A 26,472-nucleotide genomic window follows, 5' to 3' on the forward strand; every position below is an offset into this window, starting at 1 on the left:
CTCCATGCTAGGTTATATGAGGAATTATTTAATGAAAGTTCAATAAAATAAAAGACAAAACTATGTAATATTCCCGGGAAGTCTAACTAGAAAGATTACAGTCTACAGAGACTCATAGCTGTCAGAGGTCAGAGGGGCCCGATAGCATAGTCCTGTCAGATGGCACATACTCATACAGGCACTGAGCGCTGACCACAGTGACTATAAATACTTCACCTTGTACATGAATAGCTCTTCTTGCTAGATTCCCACCGTCTCAAGTCACCTAGGTGTTTGAAAGTCACATATATCTATGTAACTATTCTTTATGTATGCCTTTATCACCATAGATGCATTTAATTTTCTTACAGATTGATGAAGCAAATGCATTCTTTGGAAGCACACCTAAAAAGTCAAAGCAATCTACAGGCCTTAACTTTCCCTTATATTATGAGGTAGGTAGACATATTTATTGAAGAGATTTTTATTTTAGAAAATGAGAATTGAAACAATAATCTTTTAGTCACTTTAAAAAAATGTAATTCATTCTTTGAAAGCAAATTCCTGTTTCTCATTGGATCTGTTTGTTCTTGGTGATGGGCACTTAAAAAATCTGTCTCCCTTTTAACTAAATTCCTCTCTAGGAATAAAATTGTCTCAGATTGTCTACACCATCACTGCATCCAACTGAAGACTATAAATCAGAAATTTTTATATGCAAGAGTGTTTGGTCATACTTTCTCATGGTAATTATTGAATATGTGATATTATTTAAGGGGGTCATATTATTAGTGTATTACAAAGTATTCATTTCACCAAAGACATAATGTAAAAATGTCCCCCCAAACGTTTCCTGCACAGGACAAAGCCACCTGGAATGATTTTCTACCAGTTTTTTATCTTTGTGCACATTCTACATCCTACTTTAAATCAATGTGAAAATGACAATAATCTTCAGATTAATGGTGCATTCCATTTCTAGCAGATGCTTAACACCAAACCTGGCTGACTAGTTGGTTTGTGCAAAGGACTTAGAACTCATGCTCAGTACAAGAGGGTTTCCTCTCACCCTGCCTTGTTAATAACTAACTTACAGCTCACAAGAAACTATAAAAAGCCAGTGATTAATTAGAATATCACTTAAAATTTATCAGGTACTGTTTTATGGCTCTGTAGATTAAAGCATAAGGATTTTTGGATCTTTGTAAGACAAACTTGTTTGCACTTTATTTCAGTGATGACTAGTAAAGTTTTTATGTGTCTCAGGTCTTGGATGATTTCATAAAGACCTCTGTAGCATTGCCTGAGCGCTATCTGAACAAGTTTCATTGGGTTTATATGTGATTGACAATACTGTGGATTTTATAGCATTGACTCTTGCTACATTGTCATGGGAAAGCTCTGTGCTGTTGGAGTTAAATAACATATACTTACTGTCTTTTGTTACGATGTTCTGAGTATGTGTGCTCTAGTTGGGACATTAGGTGATACCTAGATTTAAATTATTGGAAATTTTCTTCTGAAATAGCTATAGAAACACATGTCCAGTTCTTGAGCCTGGGATCAAGGAGCTCCCCAAAGGACTCTTCCTTCTTCAAAAATGCTCAGTAAAAATCAGAGACGATACAGGCCAGTTTTGAAGTCTAATCTGAACAGCCATTTGACTGGGATCACACAGTGTCATAAATCCAGAGTTCATTTGAAAAGCCATTTCTCTCCAATATATGCCATGACTCTTGGATGTGTATGCTTCACTCAGGGAGGTCCATTTCACATCTGGCTCTACCACATTCCTCCAGTGGAGCTTTGGGGTAACCAGCCATCCATACCCTCTCACATACCCTGTTGTGAATGGTTGCAGAAGAAAAGGGAAGCCAGATGAGCAGCACCACAGAGACTGGACCTTGGGTGCAGCAGATGAGCATTGATATCAATGACTATAGCAAAAAATGGATGATAAAGAACAAAAACAAATTCAGGCTCTTGGTCAGGTCAGCCAAGGACAGAATGCACAAGTGGAGAAGAGGGGCCCATTTCCATCTCAGTCCCTCCACACTCAGGACCTGGTCAGGAACTCTGTGAGCTGGTACTTAATCCCAAGTGAATTAAAAAGCTGTGGGTGATGCCTTCTGAGAGCCCCGAGGTAGCTGTGAGTGGCGACCATGAAAGAGGCCCAGAAGCTAAATTCTTCTGAGATCTCTGGACTTTCAGGACATGTGGACAGTCTGTTCCTGAGTCTATTTCTGCTGATTGTCCTGCATGGTCTGTAGCAAGTGGGTCCCTTGCCACAGGTGAAGTCTTCAGGAGCCAGTCTAGGGAGTCTTATCTTTTCTTTCTCAAAGGAAACTGCAATGGGAAAGAAAAGCTACTCTAACAAAATTGCTTATGTTGCACGGGAAATTCATAGTGTTGTTTCCTTTTAGACCTGCATTTTTTAAAGAAACCTCAAAATAGATATTATAAAGCCATGCACTTCCATTCCATTTACTCTACTTGTAAGATATTCTCATTGGCCTTACATCAGAGCCTAGTCGTTCTTACTTTAAACACAGTTCTAACCAATTTGGCTTTCTGGTTTCCTAGCTTGTGGTCAAATTAGGAGGAGCAGCAAATTAAAGTGAAACTTCATTATGGTACAGTTCATCCACAAGTAGTAAAATAGTGTCAGAACCACATTACATATTTCCAATAACGACTTGGAATGTCTGGGCCAGCAAAGACCACATTCCTGAATGATGTGCTCAAGCTTTCGTTTGGATGGCTTGGTGTTGTGTACACACCGCCTCATTTCTGAAATTGTGTAATTTCCCCTGAAACTTTAGAATTGCATCTAGCCATGATATTGTATATCTGAGAGTCTTTATTTATAAATCACAGTTTTTTGAAAACCTGCTTACATCTGTGCTAATGTAATTCCACAGAGACATGCATAATAACTATAGCCCATTTGTTCATTCACCTTCTCTTTTTGGCAATTGTGTTTTGCTCTTGCAAGAGCTACTTCAAGGACTCGTGGGAATGGAAGAGAATAACCTTTTTTAGTCTCAGGAATGTTAGCTATTTATTTATTATATTATTATTTAACAATGATGAAGACATTGATGATCTCATGCACTGGCATTACACATAACTACAACTTTTAGCATGTAACCCTTTTTGAGGATGTGGACACCTATGAAAATGAATACAGATTGTCTGTATTATATAGTAACCAGTTTTACCCAACAGTGGTATTGTACCAAATATGAAACAAGTATATTCTTATTCAAGCACTAGTGTCAAACACTATCTGGATAATGGAGGAGGGAATATGAATATTATAAAGACTCTGACCCCAGAAGCTTAAGAACTAGTTAAAAAGAAATAAAAGGAAAAAATATAAGCCTGACACATAGTAGGTATTCAACAAATGTTTGTTAAATGAGTGAATAACCCAATGCAGAAAATAGTCAAGTCCATGAGGAACAGATGAAGTGTTATGGGCATTCCAAGGAAAATGAGATTGCTATTAGCTAGGGTTGGGAGAGTTTTGTGGAGAAGGTGGTATTGGGAGGACAAGGAAAGGGGTCCTGATAATTTTTATCTTTTAAATATATTATCCAAATTAATCCATATCACAATTCTAAAAGAAAATATAAATATCCTCATTTTATATATAGGGAAATGAATGCAAAGAGAAGGTAGAAAGTCTACTAATTAGAAAACTGAAGAATTTGGATTTAACTGTAGTTAAATTCATTGCCTCAAGTTTTGCCACTTTTCCACAAACCCAATACCCTTTCACTGGGCTCAGAGCTGTTCACCCTTGGATGGGTAGGTCTTGGAATTCAAATGTGGCAGAGGACATTCTAAAAAGGCGAACAGTTCAAGCTAAGACGTAGGAGTGGGAGAAGACTGATAATACATACTAAATTTGTAGTTATGTGGTACAATATATACTAACTAGGAGAGGTAATCTTGTGCCTATTTTAATTATAGCTTTAAAATCCTAAAGATGGAAAGCTATGAGAAAACATTTCAAACAGTGGGAAAACTCTATGCTTTAAGATTCATGCCTGGAGCTTAAATTTATTTTTTGAGTATACACAAATACCTGTTTGTCCGTATATGTTTTTGGCCCACGTAGAGAATCTGGCCTGTTCATTTGCAGGTATACTCATTCCTGACCAAAAGTGAAAAGGAAAATACTAAGGGTCATTCAAAGCCAATAGAAATGTCCCCTATGAGAAATGTCGATGTGTACTATGCATGCAGATTCTCCTACTTGTGATTAAATCTGATACATAGTAAATGAGCATTATAAGAGATATACCAATTTTTGACTTGGACATTGTGGTTTTGATAAATTAGAGAGAAAGAAAAAACTACCAACTGGGCAGGGATTTATTTGTCCCACTTATCTGAAATCAAAGATAACTTTCTTAAAAGTCTTAGATTCCACTCCATAGTTTCCTTCATTTCATGATGGTGCTCATTGCACCTCCCTACCTGGAAGGCCTCCAACCACACATGGACTGTGGTTTTTGTACTTGTCTGTGAATTATTCAGAAAAGATAAATTAGGTTACCACAGAAACAATAAACCAAAAGCCTGCTGAAACAAAAATGGTCTATAAAAATAAAGATTTTTATGCCCTAGTTGGTGGCTCACTTGTTTAAAAAAATAGTCAATTTTGTACAATAAAGGACTTGGACAATCCTAAAGATTAATTATATAATGCAATTTTACAAATATGCAAATAATAATTTTCCTCTTTATATCTATCAATAAAAAAATAAAACCTTATGTTTTAACTGATATATTTTAATTAAGATATTTCTATGGCTCTTTCTATTGGGAGATCTTAAATATGGAAAGATTTTTCTGATTTGAGAATAATGGACCATATGCAGTTAAAAATATAGGATGCAAATTTTACATCGTCAGATCTAATTAGTTTCACCACATTTTTAAGATACTTTGCTATTACATTGAATTAGTATCCCCCTATGTAATAATTCCATATTTGATCCCTCTTCATGGATGTATAGACATGTTTCTCAGCTCTTTCTCCAACATGTATACATAATAACACACAAGTAAGAGTATAGAATCTATTGTAATCTGGTTGGCTCTTTTTTCCAGATTCCTAATATAAAACTTATTTCTTAAACAGTGTCTCAAATTAACAGTCTACTCAATAAAATTTCAAGCCCTTATTTTTTTGGGGGGTGGCCCTTGTCAAAATGAAAAATGGGAAACTCATGCTTCAGAGATAGGAACAAATAATATGTGAAAACATTTAAGAGGTTTGAAGTTATTAAAATGGCAGATCTACTGGGAACAGAAGGAGCAGTATGTCATGGAAGAAATGAAGGAAAAGGGAGACAGGAAGCCTTCTCCGGCCTTTTCAATCCTGCATTTTAAAACAAAACAAAACAAAATTCAGGAAGAATTGGAAGGTAGCCAACCTAATGCCGTTATTTCATAGAGCTTAGGGACACACCAGGAAATTACAGGCCAGTTAGTTTAACTTCACTTGTGGGGAAAGTATTAAAAACTGCTGCAGGAGATCAAGTAAAAGGATGCTTAGAAAAGCACAGCTTGATTAAGGCAAGCCTGGCCAACGTGGTTTTCGGAAAGGGAAGGTCATGTCTTAGGAACTTGTTGAAATTCTTTGAAGCTATTATGGCCAGTATAATCTTCAAAGGGTACAGCGAGGCCCAGGATCGGTGTATCTTTTTCGTCCCACACTAGCCCTTCAGGGATGCTTGCAGAACGTGGCCCACATCAGGGCCTTGGTGCTCTAGGGTTAGAAACCACTATCAAAATAGCAGAAAATAACCGCTGAAGGAACATTTTTAAAGCTGGGACCAATTAACACAATCTGATATTTATAAATGTAAAATAATGACTTGGAACCAAATTTAGGAATATTGAGCTATTACAAAGAAGTACTACATTGGGACTATAAAAACAGCCTAGGGTTATTGTGCCAAAATCTGGGCTTTGGGAGCATTTCTCACCCAAAGAAGGGGAGATGAGAAATCAGAGGGTAGAAACAGTTAGAAAGGGTTAGTTAGCAAGGATGGCAACCGAATGAATTTTGTCAAGATGGGGAAAAGAGCAGGCCAATGTGTTAATGCCCCGAGCCTCCATGGAAGGAGGAGGGCAGAGCAGCCTGGCAGAGAAGGTCAAGTCCAGGCTCATAACTGAGGGGCAGAAGGTCAGGGCTCTATTGCTTTAGGAAAGGGCTCCCAGGGCTCAGAGCTCAAATGTTTGCCTCTCAGATCTGAAACTTGGAGTTCTGTTTTCAAAAAGCAGAGACAGAAATGGAGCAAGGTTCAGCTAATGAATAGCAGCCATCAGGTTAGAAGCTGGTGGTGAGATGCACTGATCCAAAGCAGACTGCCTGGGTTCTAACCCTTGACTACTTCCTTGCTATGGAATCTCCGACAAGTTACATAACTCCATTCTATGTCAGTTTGCTCTTTGTAAAGTCAGCATTCTTGATAGTACCTACCTCATGAAGCTGTAGTGATGATTAAATGAGATAATAAATACAAAATACTTAGCCTACTACCTGGCATAGAGTAAGTGTCCAATTAAGTTTACCTATAATTAATAATTATATTAGTAATTAAATAATATTGAAATAATAACATTATTTTAAAAATTCTACTGAGTCATGGTGAATGTTGGAGTTTTTCATGGAAGCATGGAAAGAACTAGAAACATCTATGACTAGAGTATTTTTATTGCTAATTTTTATTGTGGCAAAAAATACATGCATAAAATTTACCATCTTAAGTACTTCTAAGTGTATAATTAGTAGTGCTAAATATATTCACATGTTGGGCAACCAACCAGTCTCCACAACTTTTTCATCTTACAACAATAAAGATTTAAAAATAAAATAAAATAAAACTTGGTTTGCAATCAGTTTAGAGAAAAAATTAGGTTTGTAGTACAGGTGTTCTACAACTTTGGCTAAATCATCAAGTGATAATCACTAAGGTTTAGGAAATGCTTTATTTGTATACATCCCACAAATATTTGAGTGCCTATTATACATCAAATCTATGGTTCAGTTTATCTTGGTGAATAAAACAGATTCCTTGCTGTCACAGAATTTACATTTGAATGAGGAAGGCAGGCTTTAAGCAAAAATTAAATATGAAGAAATATATAAAACTAGGAATTGAGATAATTGTTTTAAGTCAGAATCACAGGGGGAAAATGCATTGGAGATAAACTGATAAATAAATAGAGCCAGCTAAAGAGTAGGGAAAATATTCAGGCAGAGGAAACGGGATGTACAGAGAATCCGAGGCAGGAAGGGGAAGATTCATTCTTAAAAGAATGAAAAAGCCCACTGTGCCTGGAACAGAAAGAGAGAGCGAGAAGAGAGAGGTGGGCTGAGGCCAGATCTACAGGAACTGGTAGGTCTTTGTTAAGAAAAGTTTGCATTTTTACTTCATAGGAAATAGGAAGACATTAAGGCTTATAAAGGGGAGAGGGACACAAGCTGAGCTGTGTGTGTGTGTGTGTGTGTGTGTGTGTGTGTGTGTGTGTGTGTGTGTGTTTTATATTTTCTTGCTGTTGGATGAAGAATAAATTGGGATGGGAGCAGGAGGCATACATGGAAGTGAGGAGACCAGTTAGGAAGCCATGAGAATATCCATTTAGAGAGAGAGAGTAGGCTGATTCAAAATATATTTACGAAGAAGATGCTGATGTGAGATGTGAGGGGTGAGAGAGAAGAAGGTATCAGGAGTGACTCCAAAGTTCTGGCTTAAGAAACTGAGTGAAAATGTTACCGAACTGAAGGATGCTCTATTTTAAAATGACACATGGTTATGCAAGGTAGGGATTCATATCCAAAGTAAAGGGATTCGTATCCAAAGCTCTGCCTCCCTGATTGACCACTGTTTGCTCAATTACAGGTTGAGTTCAGTTGGCTACACTTATTGGGCTGGGTTCTGTCAAGCTCATCCTGTTTACAGCTGGTCGGCAAAATACTGGCTACATTGAACATTTATTGAGAATAGGATTTAAAAGAATAGCCCAGACCGTGAAACCCTTATTCTACCTAACAAAAATAATTTTGGATATAGAAAAAAGTAGAGAAGATTAAATTTGGAAGAAGTTTGGAAGTATACTTTGGGACCAGTTAAATTTGATGTCAGGAGATGTCTAAGAGGAGATGTCAAGAAGGAAGTCGGGATTTGTAGTTTCTCATTTTTTTTTTTTTTGTATTCTTCTGTGCCTAGCTCAGTGCTGGCACATGGTATGTATCAAAGAAGTATTGTTGTCTGAAATAATCAACATATTAAGGGAGGACTAGTGAGAGTTACTGGTAAAAACTACAAAGAGTAGACAGACAGTGATCCCTTTCAACAATAGCAGTTCAGTAGTACTTCCTGGGAACTAGAAGTTTTGGCCCTTTCCATTTTCCCTTTATTGGTACCATATTCTATACAGTGGTTGTCTAACTGGCTGAAAACCCATTAGTTTACAATGAAATTTAGTTGGTTGCGGTTGTATGTGTGTAGTTTGTGATACAGACTTTTTTTTTTTGCTATAGATATAGGGCCAAAAGAGATGGAAAACCAATGCATGAGAATCCTCTAAACCTACTCTGTGTTAATCATCCAATTGCATTTCCCTTTTTCAGTTGCTTACCTAACACTGGGCTAAGAGACAAAGCAGATACTCATCCCAGCTTGCTCCTCACTCAGCAGACATTTCACCAAGTTTCTTATCACATGCTGGATAATAGGCACAAGATTGAGTTGGACCTGGTGGTCTCTGCCCTCAAGAGCTCATAGTCAACAACTTTATAAACAACAAGTTTGCTTTATGCCATTGTATGACATTTTAATACCTCGTAGCAAGTCTGATATAGAAGTTGTATATTTAATGCCTGGTTATAATTGAGTCTATTCTTCATTGAGCCCTGTGGCTGACCTCACTTATTGTTCCCAACTTTTAGCCAAAAGGGTAATGGTCCCCAGACAAGGGTATGTTGGAAAGAGGAGAATGGGAGGGGCAGAACACTCACCAAAACAGTCAAAGATGCAACAGAGTTATGGGAGGCCTTGTTTCCTTAGAGGGAGAGAAAGTATAGCTGAAATTAAAATGTGGTAACAATTTTCATGCTTCTATGTGTTTTTAATGTGATCTCTATTTCTGAAATTCTAACTCCTCAATCTTTGGTTGCAAGGAAAGGAAGAAATATCAAACTAAAGCTGGGAGAATGGACTATTAGAGAAAAATTCATTTATATTTATTGGAGAACTACTATATATATTGAGTACTTAGTGAATATTAATTTGAATGGGTGAATCTCAGATAGTGCTTTATGTACTAAAATCTATCCATTATTCTATTTCACAAGCATGATTGGCAAAAACAAAAACCCTCAAACCTTAGTAGCATGATAATGTAAGTTAACTGAAATATGGTCACTATATTGATTGAAGAATTATATAAACATATGTAAGTTTAGGAGTTTGAATCACAGGAAACCAATCTCACAAAAATTCTTACCCAGAAAAAGTGAAATTGTTCAATAGACCCCTTCCTTTAAATTTTCGTATTTTAGCTTCATACTTATTTGGGTTACGTGTGAGCGAGGTCAACAGGATGCTCTGCATAGTGCCCTGTGCCACACCAAACACTCTAAAACTAACAAGTTTATCATTTCCTTATTTGCCTTTATCAATAATTTTTATGAAAAAGACAAACTCATTTTGGCTCACTCACTCATCAGGAAATGTTTAATTCGATTATATTTATCAGAGGGAACACCTAATTATTTCAAGTCTTATAATGTTACCCTTCCATTTATCTCTGGAACTGCAGAGAAGCAGGGCAGAGCCTATGACATTTGAGTCACAGGCATCGCTGCTGGGTTCTGTGTCCTATAGGAGAAGCTAGTCTTGCATCGCATTATCAAAGATTCATTTTATGAATATGATTGAGGGGTGGGGGGGGGAAGGATGGATCCTATCTGAATGCAGTACAAGGGACAAATATATTACTTTTGGTAACTAATAAAATTTCAAGGATGACAGCAAATTTCTGATTTGCTTTTCCTCCAGTAAAATGTCTGCTTTGAATTATCCAGAAAAAAATCCTTCTCTCTGCCAACTTGTTTCAATTCCCTGAGTAAAACCATCTATAGAGCATTGTCAGAGGTTTCCCATAGAAGTTCATTTCAGATTTTTCAACCATTGGAGGAAAACACACACACACACACACACACACACACACACACACACACACACACACTTTTCCCCGTTTTTGGAGCAGGCAAAGGAAAACGAACTGGATTGGTAAAGCTCGTGTATGGTGCTTTCCCTTTCTTTCTGAAAGCAGAGACAAGTATTAGTCATCAGATGGGGAAAAGAGTTTTTGGTCTCACCCCGGGCTGGTGTCCTGTTTTATGTATGCAGGCCCGCCCTGTGTGTAGGCGGAACCGGCAATAGCTGTGTGATGTGATTTAAGAGGTGCTGGAAATCCTGCCTGTCCAAAAATAGCCCCCGCACCAGCCTATTGAGTTCAGGCACAGTGTCCATAAAAGCCTGGTTTAAGTGAAATGAAATGAAACTGCCTTTTGCAGAATGTTAACCCATCGTGTCTCCTATCCTCTCAGCTTGAATCTACTTCTCAGAGATAAAAACTGGCCCTTGAAGTCATGTCCAAAAGGGTGAAGGGTTAGCAAGGGCCAAGGCTTAAGGTAATGATGCAAGTCTCAGAAGCAATTCTGCACAACCATGGGTGTTAAAACTAAGTCCCTTCCATATTCATTCAGCCAGGCAGCCAGGCTGGTTTTGAATCAATCGTTTATGGAACATGACGTCTCACACAGTACTCTTTGCTGGGACCTTTAAACAAAACAAGAATAATAACAACTTACGTTTGGAAGATATTTGTAGGAACACAAAACACTTTCACACACAATGTCAGATCTGATCCCAACAACAACCTGGTGAGGCTGACTTCCCTCTTACTATTCTCATGTGGCAAATGAGCAGAGTCTCAAAGAGGTTAACTGCTTACCCACCACCCGCAGCTAATCATGGCAGAGCCCATGTTAGAACCCAGGCATTCTGACTCCAAAGTCAAGGCCATGCTCTTGGAGACACAGTCCCTATAGTCAAGCGGCTAACAATTGAGTTTAACCTGCTTAGCAATTTATCTAAACCAAGGAGCACAGTCCCGGGAGTTTTCTCGAGTGTGTTACTGAGGTGTTTTCCTTTGTCTTAAAGTTTCTGGAAGAACTGTTCCAAATACCAGCTTCCAGGCACACTTTGCCCTGGGAAATTTGAGTTAGATTTTATCAGTCATTCCTCGGGAAAAAAAAGGGAAAAGTAGAAATGTGAATTGGCAGAAATTAAGGTGCAATGTTCTCTAGTAGGCCTTGGGAGCTATGGGTGTTTTGAGTAGTAGGAAGTGGGGCTAGACCTGATGTGGCATTAGGAAGAGATTGCGCAGTCCAGAACATCTGTATCCAAGCTCATCGACTTGCTCCAAAACTGAACACACACATACACCTCTGTTCCTTCAGCCATTTGGATGAGCCACGGTTTTGTAGTAACTCTAGCTCATTCCTTTTTAGCCATTGTAGCTCTAATTCACTTCTACCTTTTTATTCCCAAGTGCAAAATGCACCAAGTTGAATAGAATTACGTAAAATTCAGACTTAGGTGTTTTCATTTATCAGCCAAATAGCCCTGTTCAAATGCCATTTCTTTTACGAAATATTCTTGGAATTCCTTAGGCAAATTCATCTTGCTGTGTTATATCGTAGTGGTTTGTTTGTGTCTGCCTCCCGTACTTCCTAGTGAGTGGCATGAGCAGGAGAGGCATGTGTTATTCATTCCCTAAAGACCCTGTGCTCTAGGCTAGCAATTCCAAGCTATTTTGGTCACATTTCCCATCAGCTAAAAAAATAATTGAGCATTTATTCAATGTATGTTGTGTGTGTATACAGAGAGATAAAAATGTACAGGAATAGAAACAAATTACCAATATTATAGAACATCCTCAAAAGTAAAAACAAAAATGGACAAAATAAGAATAAATATAATCAGGAGTTCTAATATTTTCCCCATCCTGGTGGCTAGTCCTGTGTGTGTGTCGGGCTGCATTGAAGACCAACGCCACTGACTTTAGCACACAGTGGGGACAGAATAATGTTTGTGAAATGGCTAAAAGAATGAATGAATCCTGTCCTATACATACTAGTCTTTTGGGCACATTCAGCACTTTCTGTGGCACCAGTCACTTCTTAAGTTAGTGAACTAGCACTTTGCTTTCCTGGCCTCTGAACCCACTGGCTGATGTTACCTGCCATCGCAGTGCCTTTACAAGGGACACCTGCTCAATGTTTGTGAAGGTCTGCGTGATTTGTGTGTTGACTTTTTTTTTTTTATTCCAGTCTTCAACCTGGAAAACAGATATGCAAATGAGTAATTCTGTTAGCATAGGATAACAAAGAAGTTTAAAAAGTGCAGCGAGGACATAGAGCAATGCTTAAAGCTTTCTGAAGTTTTTAGGGAAAAGTTTTAGGAAAATGGCTTGAAAACGGAATGGGGAATCTAGGAAGTAAGGAAGGAGGAGGAATTCTGGGCAAAGGACTCAGTCCATGCAAAATCAGGCAGACATAAGATGGCACAGTGTACCAAGGAAGTGTCAGCAGCGGGTATCCTCAAGTGCAGGCAGGAAAGTGGGAGGAGCAGCCAGCAGTGAGGCTGGACAGGTGTGTCAAGGTCAGGTCGTAGAGGTCTCCGTATGCTCTGCTAAGGAGTGAGCAGTTTGGTCCTGTGGGTATGGGAGCCAATGAGGAATGCACAGCTGGGAGTAATGTGAGAGGTGGAGCTATTAGGATTTGTGTGCAGGAAGAATTCTCTGGGGGAAGTGGGGGTGGTACCGTTAAAAACAGTTAATTGTATATAGCATTTCTATTGTACATATAATTTATCAGCTGTTTTACTATAAAAATAATACATGTTAATTTTTTTAAAATTTGGAAAATATAGAAAGAGCATAGCCCATATAGTTGTGGGTACTTAAAAAGTATCTGTAAAACATTCCACCACTCAGAGATGTATACTTCTTTCTAAAAAATAAGAATTATATAATATATGCATTCTATCATATCATTTCCACATATGATGTTGGCCTATTTCTAAATCCATATTCAGTGTCTATATTATAGAAAGCATGTCTCTATTTAGTAATTCATTTAACCAACCCCCCCTTTGCTAAATTTAGACTGTTTACTAATAGTTATAACCCTGATTGTTTCCTTATGAAAATTTTCAAGAAGTGAAATTACTAAGTCAAAGTATATAAATCTTTATAAAACTCTTGACACAATGTCAAATGCATTTGAGACAATTTGTGCCAATTTGCATCCCTTCTAATACTTCCTATTTAACCACATCCTCTTCAACTGTGTGTTTTTTATCTTAGTCAATTTGATAAGCAAAAATTGTAAGGTTGGGCCCTGGCCAGTGTGGCTCAGTTGGTTGGGCGTCATCCTGTGCACCAAAAGGTCGCCAGTTCGATTCCTGGTCAGAGCACATGCCCAGGTTGCGGCTCAATCACCCGGTCAGGGTGCATGAGGGAGGCAGCTATTTGATGTTTCTCTCTTTTTCTCCCTTCCACTCTCTCTAAAAAATCAATTAAAAACATAAAAAAATTATAAGGTTAGATATTTAATCAGATTTTATTGGCTATTTTTATTAGATTTTTTGAGTATGGAATTTATTAAAGTTAAATGATTAGGTAATTTTGTTTTTAGATTTCTCCTGATAATGGGAGGGGACCCTTTATTGTCTAAATTCAGAATGGGGGATATTTGCTTTAAGTGATTTCAAACAGATTTCATGTGCTGTGAGGCAAAACAGAAAGGAAGAAGCCATCATCGACCCTGCACAAACTCAAGGTGGACTGCAGATGAAGGGCGCACGTGCAAGACTGCTAATGAGGGCACATCTTATTAGCGTGCAGGAGGGGCCTCGATGGAAATGTCAGTGAGGCCTTGGCAGTGGGACCCAGCAAGAGTAATCTCAGATAAGGAAGTCTGGGAAGGGTTGATGCAGAAGGCTCTTTGGTGTGAGCCCTTCCAATTTCTAACCTCTTCTTGGCTCCTTGTGTCAGTGGCCCTCAAAGTGGCACACCTCAGTCACCTGGAGAGCTCATTAAAATACCAGTTCCAGATCCCAGCCACAGTGATGGGATCAGGGCATCTTCAGGGAGTCCAGCAACACACCAGTGAGCAAGCATCAGGTACTTCTGAGCCTGCACTTGCAGAAACACAGCCACACCTGTCCACATGCTGCTCACAGGGCCAGAAAGGGTCTGTCCTCCTCCATGATGAACTTGCCACCTATACTCTGCATCCCCCTCGCCACCCACCCAGACTGGACTGTGGCTCTGCCTGTTCTCACCCCTTCTCACATCTCCCAGAGTTCACCCTTCATTCATTGTTTCTTTCATTTTTGAGCACTTGTACTGGGCACTGTTCTGGGTGCTGGAGGGACAGGCAGGAAACTGCCATCAAGGGACCCTGTCAGTGGTGCTGCCTGCATGCCCACATCTTTGTCTACAGCTGCTGGGCAAATTAGAAAACCTCCCCTGACCACACATGCTATGAGCAAATGGCCAACAAGCTGGAGGGGAAAGGAACAGAGTGTAAGCTCTGAAATACTCATTCAGGGGTTTGAGGTTTGCCGTGGATCACCAAGACATCGAATAAAGCCTGAGTTTTTGTTGCAGATGAACAGTCACTGAAGATAAATAACACGCCAAGACTCTCAATGAGACCTCTGTGCAGCTGATGTCTCTTACCTGCTCTACACTCTCTGTATCGTGTTACTTTCAAAGTGAAATCCAAATTCCTGTCATATGTCCTTCAAGCTGCTGGTGGCCTCACCCTTGGTTATCTCTCCAGTGTCAACTGTCCCTCATATTTGGGGGTAGCATATTCTGCCACCTGTCGGAGCTATTGGGATTGAGGGTTCTGAGTCTCAGGTCCTCACCAGGTCTCAGGAAAAAAGAAGTTCAGCTATTTAGAACTGAGGCACCAAGTAAGGATAAAATGAGTAAGCATGCCAAGAATATTTAAACATAAAAAGTTGAGCTAAAAAACACTCCATCCCTCCAGTGAAGAAGAGGATTGGGAATGGAGACTGGGGAGGAGTGGAGAAGCTAGCTGGGAATCTAGTAGCGTCAGCTAAGGGGGGTGAAAAGGCATATAGTGAGGCAACAGAATATGGTGACGAGGAGCAGGACCTGGAAGCAGATGGCCTAAGTTCAAATCCCATCTCTTTTACTTACTTGCTGTGTGATCGCCAGGCCTCAGTTTTTTATCTATAAAATGGAGTAATAAAGAGCACCCACCTCGAAAGGAAGGTGAGAGTTAAAGGAGCTAGAATGTCTAAAGCGCAATCCTGAGATTATTTTAGTGCGATTGTTGGAACAATCCTCATCTGGCACATAGTGTGTGCTCTGTAACCATTGTGTGTCCTGAGAACCTGCAGTCTACTCCCAGAGCTAGATAGCTGTGGCTATAAACATTTGAGAACACTTTCAAGCCAAACAATCAGTAACCCTAAAGACACCATTCTAATATTTATTGAGTGAATATACTGTATATGTACATAAGCCAGGGATTCTGTGAGGGGACTTAAAAGAAGAATCAGATAAGAATCTGAACTTCCCAGCTCCTGAAGGAAACAACCTGTATACACAAATAATTCCAATATGAGAGAGTTAAATCCCTTTGGAAAGATTTGAAAAGTCGTCAGGTTGTTCAGTTGTAGAGTTCACTACAAGCTAAAAGGACTAAGAATGACTTCAGACAGGTGGGAACATCTAGGGACTAAGGAAAAGATCTGATCTAAGAGAAAAGATTGTAAGAAAAGACTGCCAAGGTAAGAGTTCAGTGTTGCTCATCAATACACATCTAAAGCTAAAATACCTCTGACCTTTCTAGGTAACTAGAGGCCCAGTGCACAAAATCCGTGCACTTGGGACTAGGGGGTGGGTGTGGGGAGGTCCCTCAGCCCGGCCTGCACCCTGTTGCAGTCCGGGAGCCCTCTGGGACATCGGACATCCTTAGCGCTGCCACGGAGGCAGGAGAGGCTCCCACCACTGCCACTGCGCTTGCCAGCCCTGAGCCTGGCTTTTGGCTGAGCAGCGCTCCCCCTGTGGGAGTGAACTGACCACCAGGGGGCAGCTCCTGCATTGAGCATCTGCCCCCTGGTAGTCAGTGCATGTCATAGCAACCGGATGTTCTGCCATTTGGTCGATTTCCATATTAGCCTTTTATTATATAGGATTCTTCCATAGGTTATCACATTCAGCTCTATGTGCCTTTATGCATTTCTCTGGTATACAAAAAACTAACATGCTACTTAGTTAACAAGAGAAGCTTAGCTTTTTCCTTCTTTGGAAGAGTAATCCCAACAAATGTGTCTCAAGTAGAAGCCTGTGCTTTTTGACATACACATGTTAGATGCTCAAAATGCTCATCTCCCATGGGAAATCCATCACATTTCAAATTACACATGTCTGTTAAAGCACAGATCTGTTCTACCTGCCCTGTATTTATTATTGTTGCTTCTGAAACTTCCTTACAGCCCCAAAGAGGTCTTAATCCCTGTCAAATGCTATTACGTTACCAACTTTTATGTAGTCTTGAAAGGGGCTGTTTATTTAGTTTCGGTGACTCCTTATTACTGCCAAATATTATTTCATTTCAGCACAGATGTAAGAGGTCCAATGACTGGAATTATTTTACAGCCTTGACATTGTCGAGAGATGGATACCAGTTTAATTATGGACAGCTGAAAATGATCTAGGAGTCACCTGCTCGGGAAATTCATCATCATTACAAACTTCTCACCAAGCTGCAGTCTGAGCACTTGCATAACGTTCCATTGGCGTTAGGCAGACAGTATGATCTATATGGAGCCTGTATCTTCAGCCACCTTTACATTTATGTACAGACAGCTTAACGTTGCTTGATTATTTTCTTTTCCTCTGCTCAAAGTGAGGAAACATGTTTCCGTCATTCGCATTCCTTTTTTTCCCCTTCTTTTTTGGTCTCCCTCACTGCTACCCTCCCACCTGTTTTCCCAATTATGCCTCGTTAGAAATTATTCATTGCTTAGAGAATGTGAGTTGCATAGACTAGACATGTAAAGGATCAAGTAATGCAAAGACTGCAATATAGTTGGCACTCAGTAAATGCAGAAGGAATGAAGGAGGGATGAGAGTGGAGGGAACAGGAGAGAAGGCTGTGAACTGCAGAACCCTCTGCACACAATTCCTCTGTCTCAGTTCAGAAGATATTAAGAAGAGCAAACTGCCTCCTTCTCTACTCTCCTGTTTCACGGTGCGCCATAACAAAATACGCTCCTACACTTTCTCTTTTTCTCTCTGCTTTCCCCAAGGGGATCCCGATTGTCCTGGTTAGAGTACAGAGAGGGTTAAGTGAAAGGAGAAGCCATGGTCTCCCCAGCTGATAATAAATTCGGGTCACACTGTCTTGTCTGTCCAGGTGCACTTCGTTCCATTCCTTTTCTCTCTCCTCCACTTCTGTCTTGGGTGTGAGGCTAGTAACAATAAGAGCTCATTTCAGTGAGGTTTTACCGTGTGTATGTTACTCACCACCCAAGGTCTTTCTATGTGTTACTTCATTCCATTCTTAAGGCAGTCTTATGAGATCAGCAGTGTTCGTGTTTTCTTTCTGTAGCTCAGTGGTTCTCAACCAGGGATGATTCTGTCGCAGGGAACATTTGTCAATGTCTGGCGATAGCATTGATGTTCAGAGCTGTAGAAGCCAGGGGTGTGCTAAACATCCTGAGATGCGCAGGATGACCTCCTACAAACAGAGATTGTCCTGTTCAAAATGTCAATGTGCTGCTGTTAGGAAACCCTGCAGTAGGTGACAAAGCTGAGGTTGAAAGGGAGTAGCAACTTGCCCAGGCTCCCAGTGACATTTTCGAGGGCTGGAATATAAACCAGCCTCGCTTCTGCGTGATGCTGTGCATGGGTAGCCATGGCTCCAGACCCTCTTCATCGTCCCTGTACCAAATGCGCTCAAGTTCCCAGCACACATCCTCCCATGTGAGGCACCTCCATGTCAGTGGTCCTTCTCAGTCATTGGCAAATCCGGCCTTTTCCTCAAATGTACAGAATCTGGCTCATCTGATTCAGGTTCTCCGTTCTAAACATTGAAAATGTTATAACACACATCAGGGCAACATAGTTCCTCTGTTTTTTTTTAATATTATGGGCAGATATAACATATAATAGCACAAATTAATAATGATGCTATCTAAATAACAAACTTGAAAGATGGCACATATAGTTACCCACTCTACTTTGATGAATAAATTATACAGATTTAATCTGACAGGTGTTTAATGATAAACATAATACCTTGTGTTCTTTTAGGATAATTAGGGAGAAATGGTAAATAGCAGAATTACTTTTAAGGTGCTGATCAAAAATGTAGTAGTGTTCTTCTCTTACTATTAATTCTTCAATATCCACAAGCTCAGTATTGATGGTGTTTTTAGATACTGAGTATCTTTTAATAATTATCCCAAAGGCAGCTACACACATAAACACACATACTCTGTGCATACATGTACACAGACACTTGTGCACATATGTGGGTATGTGTACATGTCACACGTGTGTGTGTCAAAACACTTTTTGCTCAGCCCTGTGCTAGTCTGGACTGAGTTATGGATTCTGATCCTGTTTACTGAGGTGTTTCTGTGTCTAAACCAACCCTAAGTCATGGACCTAAGAATAATGGGTTAAATATGAACTCATATTTTGCGCATTAATACAACTACTGTGCAAACACTATGGACACCCTCCATGGAGGACCCTGAAACCAGATTATTTTTAGGAGAACTGGTGGCTATTTGGAGCTTCTGGAGAGAAAGTCTTCCTTCAGCCCATCGCTCTCCATCACCCCTCCCTTCTCTGCCCCACACACCTACATCTTTCCTCCTCCACCACCTCTTTCCCAAGACCTGTTCCAGACAAGAGAACTGCAGATCCGAAGTCTTCACTCTTCCTCAGAACTCACCTGGATTAAACATGCATCCTATATACATATACACATACATACATATGCATGCACACATATATGCTTATACGTATACACACTTGCACACATATACCCATTGGGTTTCTAATCTGTGGGGCAATTTTAAGTGTTTGTCCAGGCAGATGCTGTGCTTACTGCTAATGCGGGGAGGAACCACCGGGAGGGGGGATGGAAGAAGGGAAAGGAGGGCACTAGTGTCTGTGGGTGGGCCTGACACCCCAGCAAGGAAAGAATTTGGCTCATTTGCTCTATTTTTGTTGGATTAGATCATTAGATAGTAAATATGGCCTCAGTCTTTGAGCCAAGTAAGTAATAAAGAGGGAAATATTTTTATTTCTTAGTGTGCTCAAAATCATAAACTTTTTAAGAGGAAAAGGACATCTACCTCAAACTAGGATCTCCATTCTGCGCAGCCTCCACTGCACTCTCTGAGCTAAATTTTCTCCTACAGCCCTCTTTCCTGGTCTAGAACACCTCCGGAAGCCCAGCCTGCCCTCCACCCAGCCCTGGCAGGCCCCTCGGCCAGGCCTGAGTAGGTCCAGGAGACACATACAGGCCTCGCCTGGCAACAGTTCTTCTCCATTTTAATGAGTCTCATTTGCCCATAGGACTCTTTTTTTTTTTTTTTTTTTTTTAGTTTCTGACTCATGCCAGGCTAATTTATTTGTTTTTTTGGTTTAATGAACACCCAGGTTTGTGGGTTTTTTTTTTAACCCACTTAGGATTGTTTTTCTGCCTAATTTTAAAAGCCTGGATTTTTGTCCACAATTATTCCCCACCCCTGACCAGCTCACTGCTCCCATTTTCTCTTGTAGCCATCTTCCCAACACCTACAGCCCTTGTCAGTTTGCTTCCTAGTACACACACACATGCACACAGTCAAACACATAGATACACACATGCGGATACACAAAGGAACACTGGTATGCACATATACATTGATGAGATCCTGACAAGTGACCCTTACAATGCTGGAAGTTGAAGGTTTGATTATTTCAATTAATACAAGTAAGACAAAGGAGGGGTAGCCTTTCTGAAGTGTTATGTTAGCCTTTCTTCAATTCGTCTCTTCTGCAGTTCTTTTGTTTTCTTTCCTCAAAGACTTTTGCTTCAAAACAAAGGTCCTCTAAGGATTTGTTTTTCATCTGAGACTAAACTACTGGCTCCTGATTGGGTGTAATTGTGACTTATGGAGTGTGAGAGGAAAGAATTTTCAGTGGAAATTAATTTGCTTTTCTGCCTCTCCTGGGATGACCTAAATACCATAAACATTTTCAGTCTCAAGTTTTGAAATCAGCAGAGACTTTCATTTTCATTCATTAACCCAAGGATCCACATGTCATCCCTTTGGGGGAAGCCCAGAGAGAAAAGACATATGTGGGAATCACAGCTCCTCTGAGGAGGACAACATGCTCAGAGTCTGCCATTGCTGAAGGTGCCAGGGTGCCCAGGAGGTGCCTGCCTTCCTCCGAGTGTCAGGGCATGGAATCTGCCCCCACGGGGCTGCCCTGGAGCTGTTCCGGCCAGAGGAACCACTCCATCCCTCCTCAGTGCTGCCTTGCACTGCCATTGCCCTCACTCCATGTCCCTGTGTCACAGGAACATGGTGCCCAGCTATTCCGGTGAACTCCTCATCACGAATCTCCCCATTTCACAGTAGGATATCACTGTCATTTTGATGCCATACCAGGTTTTTGTTTCAGACCCAGCTCTCGACAGGCAGTTTTAGATGAACCAGAGAAAACTTGTATAGCCAGCAAAATACCTTTCTCTGGATGTTTTGTTGTGCTTTGAGTACATTTAAACACCGAGTGAGGTAACATTCATGGACTCATAGAGACCTGGGGAGAGAAAGCAACTCCAGAGACATCCCATCCATCACCATGACGCCAGGCAGGCTTCACCTACACCACCCCAGACATAGGTAAATATCCTGTTTTCACAGGTCATCAGGAAAAGAGACTCCACAGCGCTCCTGGGTAATCCATTCCAGTGTTGACTTCCCTTCAACGATGTTGTTATATTCGTATTGCAAGGAAATGCCCCCCTGGACTCAACTGCTGTGAGCTTCAGAAACCCAAATTTGTATATTTTAAACCAGATGGCACAAAGCAGCCTGATTGTCAGCACACTGTTTAGCTGGTATTGAAAATGCCATTTTAAGCCATGTACATCTTCCCCTGGGCTTGGACCTAACTGGACAGCTCTACTTTTACAGTCAACGCGTGACCGTTCATTCCCTGAGGACTCTCTTCCTCTTGAACGTGGTCCTAATTAGATGGTGAGGTTCTGCAGGGGTGCCTTTGTCTTCCTGCTCCCAGAAATCTCAGCCATCGGGTCCCTTTCTCTAATTCGTGTTACTTGGAGAACTGCTGTAAAAAGCAAAGAGCTGTCTCACGGAGGTTGTTTGTCACACACTCTCAAAGCTTTCTGACACTTGCGTTTGTTCCTTAGGTTTTTAGGAACTGCAGTTTCAAGGAGTCCTTTCCCTGGCTTCCCCCTTCCGCGATGCAATGCAGGAAACCCTGGTATGCTCTCCAAGAGGTCCAGTTACATTTTGGCTTAAGATAATCCACAGAGCCTTTGCAGTTAGAAGCAAAATAGCCATCTCCCTTTCTTTCAGCTGTTTCCCTTGGCAAAGTGGAAAGTCGTAAGGCACTGGATTGGCCAGGAAAGCCCTAACCAAGAGCTGGTAGGAACCTCAGACAGGACGCGGCCGATGAGTTGCAGTGCGCGCCGTCATTGTCTGGGACGGAGGGTCTGAAATTGACACCATATGCGCCCGGAGGAGTAATTGCTCCAAGGGGGGAGAAAAGCAACATGTCAGAACATTTTAGTAACACCTAATTCATCCTGGGGTTATAAATAAATCTGATTCTTGCTTAAAAACAAAAGTCGAAAAATACTTTGACTAGACTAACTTTTGTGACAGTGCTTCCGCTGGAGGTGAGCTTTATTAGGGAGACAACACAAGTAAAGAGAAACACGTAACAGCTTTTTTATGGTTTATTTTACGTGATTTTATTTTTTTGCAGTAAATAAAGTGGTTATAGGGCTCCAAGGAAAAGGGCCCAGATGTTAGGGAGTTGTGTGACATTTAGGGGAAACAAGCTGTAAAATGTGGAGTCATAAAACAGGCTGTCAGTGCCACACATCTGGACAATACAGCTGTATGTTCCTAGTGCTGTCGTCACCCCAAGAAAACTCAATAACCTTATTTCACCCCAATTAGGCTGCATACCAACAGGATCAACATTAAATTGCGAGGGGGAGGGGTGCAACATTCGCAGGGCGCCTCTGTCAGTCATCTTTTATCTTTCATTCTAATGTGGTCACTCAAAAATAAATGACTGCTCACATAGCCATCCCCGTTATTATAAAACCCTGTTTAATTTATAACATACTAATAAGTCAAAGTTTGACGGTTCGGACTATTTGCTATGCCAGACAACAGACTTTCTGTAGCGTGAACCTGACCTATCCGGTACCCTGTTACGAGCCCGGCCTACCTTCCCTCTGCCCATTTTGGAGAGTTTGAGTCTAGCCCTATTGGGGGAAGCTCCCCCTGCCCTCTTGGAAAAAGAAGTTAATTTTCAGACAACCCAATTTAGTTGGAGGATAAATGCCCCTCTCTATGGCATTGATGCATTTTTCCCCTACGTCTTTTGGCCAGCAATGAGGCACTTTTGCAGTAAGGCAAATATTACAACACCAAAATACCATTTCATCTTTTCATCACCGACAGCTTGTGCCACAGGCTATGAAATGCCACCTTTGCTAATAAGTGTGTTTCTTCACAGGTGTTAGTAGCAGCAAAAGTCATTACGGACAATGGAGAGAAACTAACCTTACCACTGATAGGGAAACTCTTGAAATTCCAACTTCTCCAGATTAAACTTAAGGACCAACAGCGACGGGAAAATGAAAGGAAGGTACTGTGCCCTGGTGGGTTTTCTAAAGACTCTCTCTCTCCTCTCTTTTCCGTTAATACTCACCCGAGGATGTTTTCCCATTGATCTTTAGAGAGAGTTGAAGGGAGGGGGAGAGACAGAGAGAGAGAAATGTCATTGTTGGTTGCCTCCCGCCTGTGCCTTAACTAGGGCGGGATCGAACCTGCAACTGAGATACGTGCCCTTGACTAGAATCAAACCCTTCAGTCTATGGGCGGATGCTCTGTCCACTGAGCAAAACGAGCTAGGGCCACGTGTCCTCTCTTCACAAGCCGACCTAGCACATTGTCACCTAGCACATTTAGCTGTTTGTCTCAGCTTCTTAGAGAAAAGGCTACACAAGGCTCTGTCGGAGAAATTGTATTTCCTCAAAGGCAAACCCATTAAAAATAAGTTCCCTTATGTGGAAATATGACAGTATCCAGGGCCTGTGCCTGAGGTCATTTGTGTGGCAGTCTATTTACACCTACTGACCAAGAGGAGACCGAGGAGAGACAGTCAGGAGAAGTAAATATAAAAACTGAAAGTCCTATCTAAACTTTACCACATGATAGTCAACAAGAGTATCTATTAAATAATCGGCTACATCTGTACCTTCATAATAATCTGAATATTTCAGCAGCAATCCATCACTTCTGTTTCCATATTATACGTCTGATTATTTCTTCACATGTAGACTTTTCATTTAATTAGGCTTTGGAAGTCAATCTGTGTGTTTTCCAAAGATTCATCTTTTCATCTGAAAAATATTTTAAAATATTTTTAGCAAAGTGATGCCAGGTTCAAATCCATTTGCTATTATCATTACTCAAAATAGGAGATGTTTTTCTTATTTTTCATATCATGATGATATACTTTGGGAAAATCAGATGCTCCTATATGTACATATATAACATGTGCCTGTGTGTATGTTTTAAATGGATTTACATGTTAGTTCCTTTATGTCCCTAAGAGAAAGAAGTAAAATCAATTCATGTAAGAAGACCAAGTGACCATATGCCCATAATACCTTCTTCACTTTGGCAAGATCCTCAAATCCAGGTTTCCTACTTGAATTGGTCTCTTGACAGGATAATTGTAGAACAAAATAATAATGCCGCTGTATATTTGTAATATTGGGCTTTATGTTTTTCAAAGAGATTTCCCATACAGCATCTTATTAACATGGCACATATTGTCCTCAGGAAATTTCTACTCATATGAGCACAGGCAAAGGTATAGTTTTCCACCTATTGAAGCATTTTCCATCACGTACATGAGACTTATACCTTAAATACTCAGAGACGTTGAGACTTGGCAGAAGAAAAATTGGAAAATTTGAAACTATAGAAACATCTTTTCTTGCCTTTTTAAATTCCAGTGTCACATGGGAATCTGAATTAGAAAAAAATAGACTGTGAGTCCTGGAAAATTCCTGCACCTTCTGTTTGCTCTGTGCTTTTTCACAGCACCTACAAATATACCTAACAGGCTAAAGAGTGTCGGTTTACTTACTGGTTTGCCACCTATTTTAAGCTAGTAATTGTTTTTAATAGGAATAGATTTTAGATTTAAGTTAACAGGTTTGCAGTAAGAATAAATGGAGTATCCTGAAAGCTCAAGAAATGTTTTTTAAAGCTAGCCAGGAGCAATGATATAAAAATATTTCTGCACTGTTATTTTGCTCAGCATTTCTTTGAAATGTGAACTATAATAATATAGTTATGAAATTCTGAAGATATGGAGATAATTTTTTATTTATTTGTTGAAAATTCAAGAGTCCTAAGGAATTTGGGGCTTGAATTTTAGATTTATTTATATATTATATATAAGTAATAGATGCTTAAGAGAACTCTGAGCAATTAAGAGCCAACAATTACACAATCTGATTTGATGTCTTTATTAGATCGGGTTCCCAAAATACCAGCCCCAAATCCTCGTGTTGCAACCATATGAGTAAGTGATGAAACCTGATTGGAATGGAATACTTTCCTTTACTCTTGGTAAAGGCAAGATTAAGGGGTTGTTTGAGAGATGATATAGTCTACGTTCATTTCAACAATACTGCCCAACAGGTCCATCGGAACAATTGAGGTTAATGTTTGTCAGCCAGGGAGTTTGGCAGAAAGCAAAATAAATATTAAGTATGTAAAACTGATACCATACTGTGGATTAGAAATTAGAAAACAGAAAAGAGGGCTTGACCCAATTTTCTTCTCTTTCCTAAACCCAGGGTAAGATTCTGAAATTCCTACAGTGGAGTGTGTGTCTCCTCAGGTTTTTAACTTCAATGTGAAATCTATGTAGATGTTTTCTTTCAAATGCTAATTACATTGCTTAAATCTGTACATTTTCTGAAAATTTGTTAAGTGAAGGTTTAAATATATCCAGAACAATAATTATAGAAAATATTAGGGGAAAGCTGTGGACAAAAATTAATATAATTCAGATCCTGTTCTTTTCCCCCAAAGAAACAAATATAATGTATCACTATATATTTGATCCTGTTTTGTTAAATCTTTTCTTAAAAGTAAATGGTAAATAATATAGTTTCAATTGCCAGGTACAGTAAAACTGATTTTTTTAGATTCCACTAATTTTAATAATTTATAACACTTTAGTCTCGGTTCTGCTTAACATTGCATTGACTCTGATCATGAAGGAAGTTTGCTGGATAATAAGTAGTACCAAAAAATAATACAAGAGAAGATAGTTCTTAGAAGAACAGTTTTGAAGTCTTTAGCACATGAATTTCTGGGAGGCAATCCTTGCCTCTAACTGCAAATAAGTTGAATATATTTGAAAACTTTATCTATTTAGAAATAAACTTATTGATTACTTCCCAATATGCATACCATGAAGGAAATATATATACTCTATTTCTTTAAATATATTTTATCATTTCAGAACTTCTGAATATGGCTCTTTTATAATTAATCTCAAACTATATTTTATTGTATCTTAAAATGTGAATAAGTGTGTTTTGCTTAGAAATGAATTTTCTCATCACATCATTATCTCAGCATTTATTCTGCATTTTTAGTTCTTATCAATCTGTTGTTAGTTAACACACATTTATTGAAACAAACATTTAGAAAACAATGTAGTGGGCATATATATTTTCATAATGTTCTTTATAATTTTAAAATAAATAACTTGGTTTCCATTCTGAAACCTGTTTTCATTTAGCCATTATCTGAATATTATAGCATCATTAACATTTTTACTTCTTTTTAATTCTACCTTTTCTGTTATATATTAATTATAAACATTTATTTAAAGCCAAAATACTTCATTGTGACTCAAACTATATTAAGAATTTAGGGTTTTTTTATATTTAACTAACAGAAAATATTCAATCATAAAAAATACATGAAAAATGGCTATAATACAAAGAAAAATTAACAATTTAATTAGTCAAACTAAATCTAGTTT

The 26,472-nt window shown here is 39.6% G+C and overlaps 1 protein-coding gene across 1 annotated transcript in view; it reads left to right on the forward strand.

The window, feature by feature from the left end:
• Positions 1-26,472, forward strand: part of SPAG17 (sperm associated antigen 17) — a 147,091-nt gene that overhangs the window by 18,333 nt on the left and 102,286 nt on the right. The window contains exons 3-4 of the mRNA XM_028154227.2: positions 351-434; positions 22,909-23,040. Of these exons, the coding sequence (XP_028010028.2) occupies positions 351-434; positions 22,909-23,040 (216 nt within the window). The remainder of the gene's footprint in view (positions 1-350; positions 435-22,908; positions 23,041-26,472) is intronic.

This window comes from Eptesicus fuscus, chromosome 22, assembly GCF_027574615.1.
Source record: "Eptesicus fuscus isolate TK198812 chromosome 22, DD_ASM_mEF_20220401, whole genome shotgun sequence".
Taxonomy (NCBI): domain Eukaryota; kingdom Metazoa; phylum Chordata; class Mammalia; order Chiroptera; family Vespertilionidae; genus Eptesicus; species Eptesicus fuscus.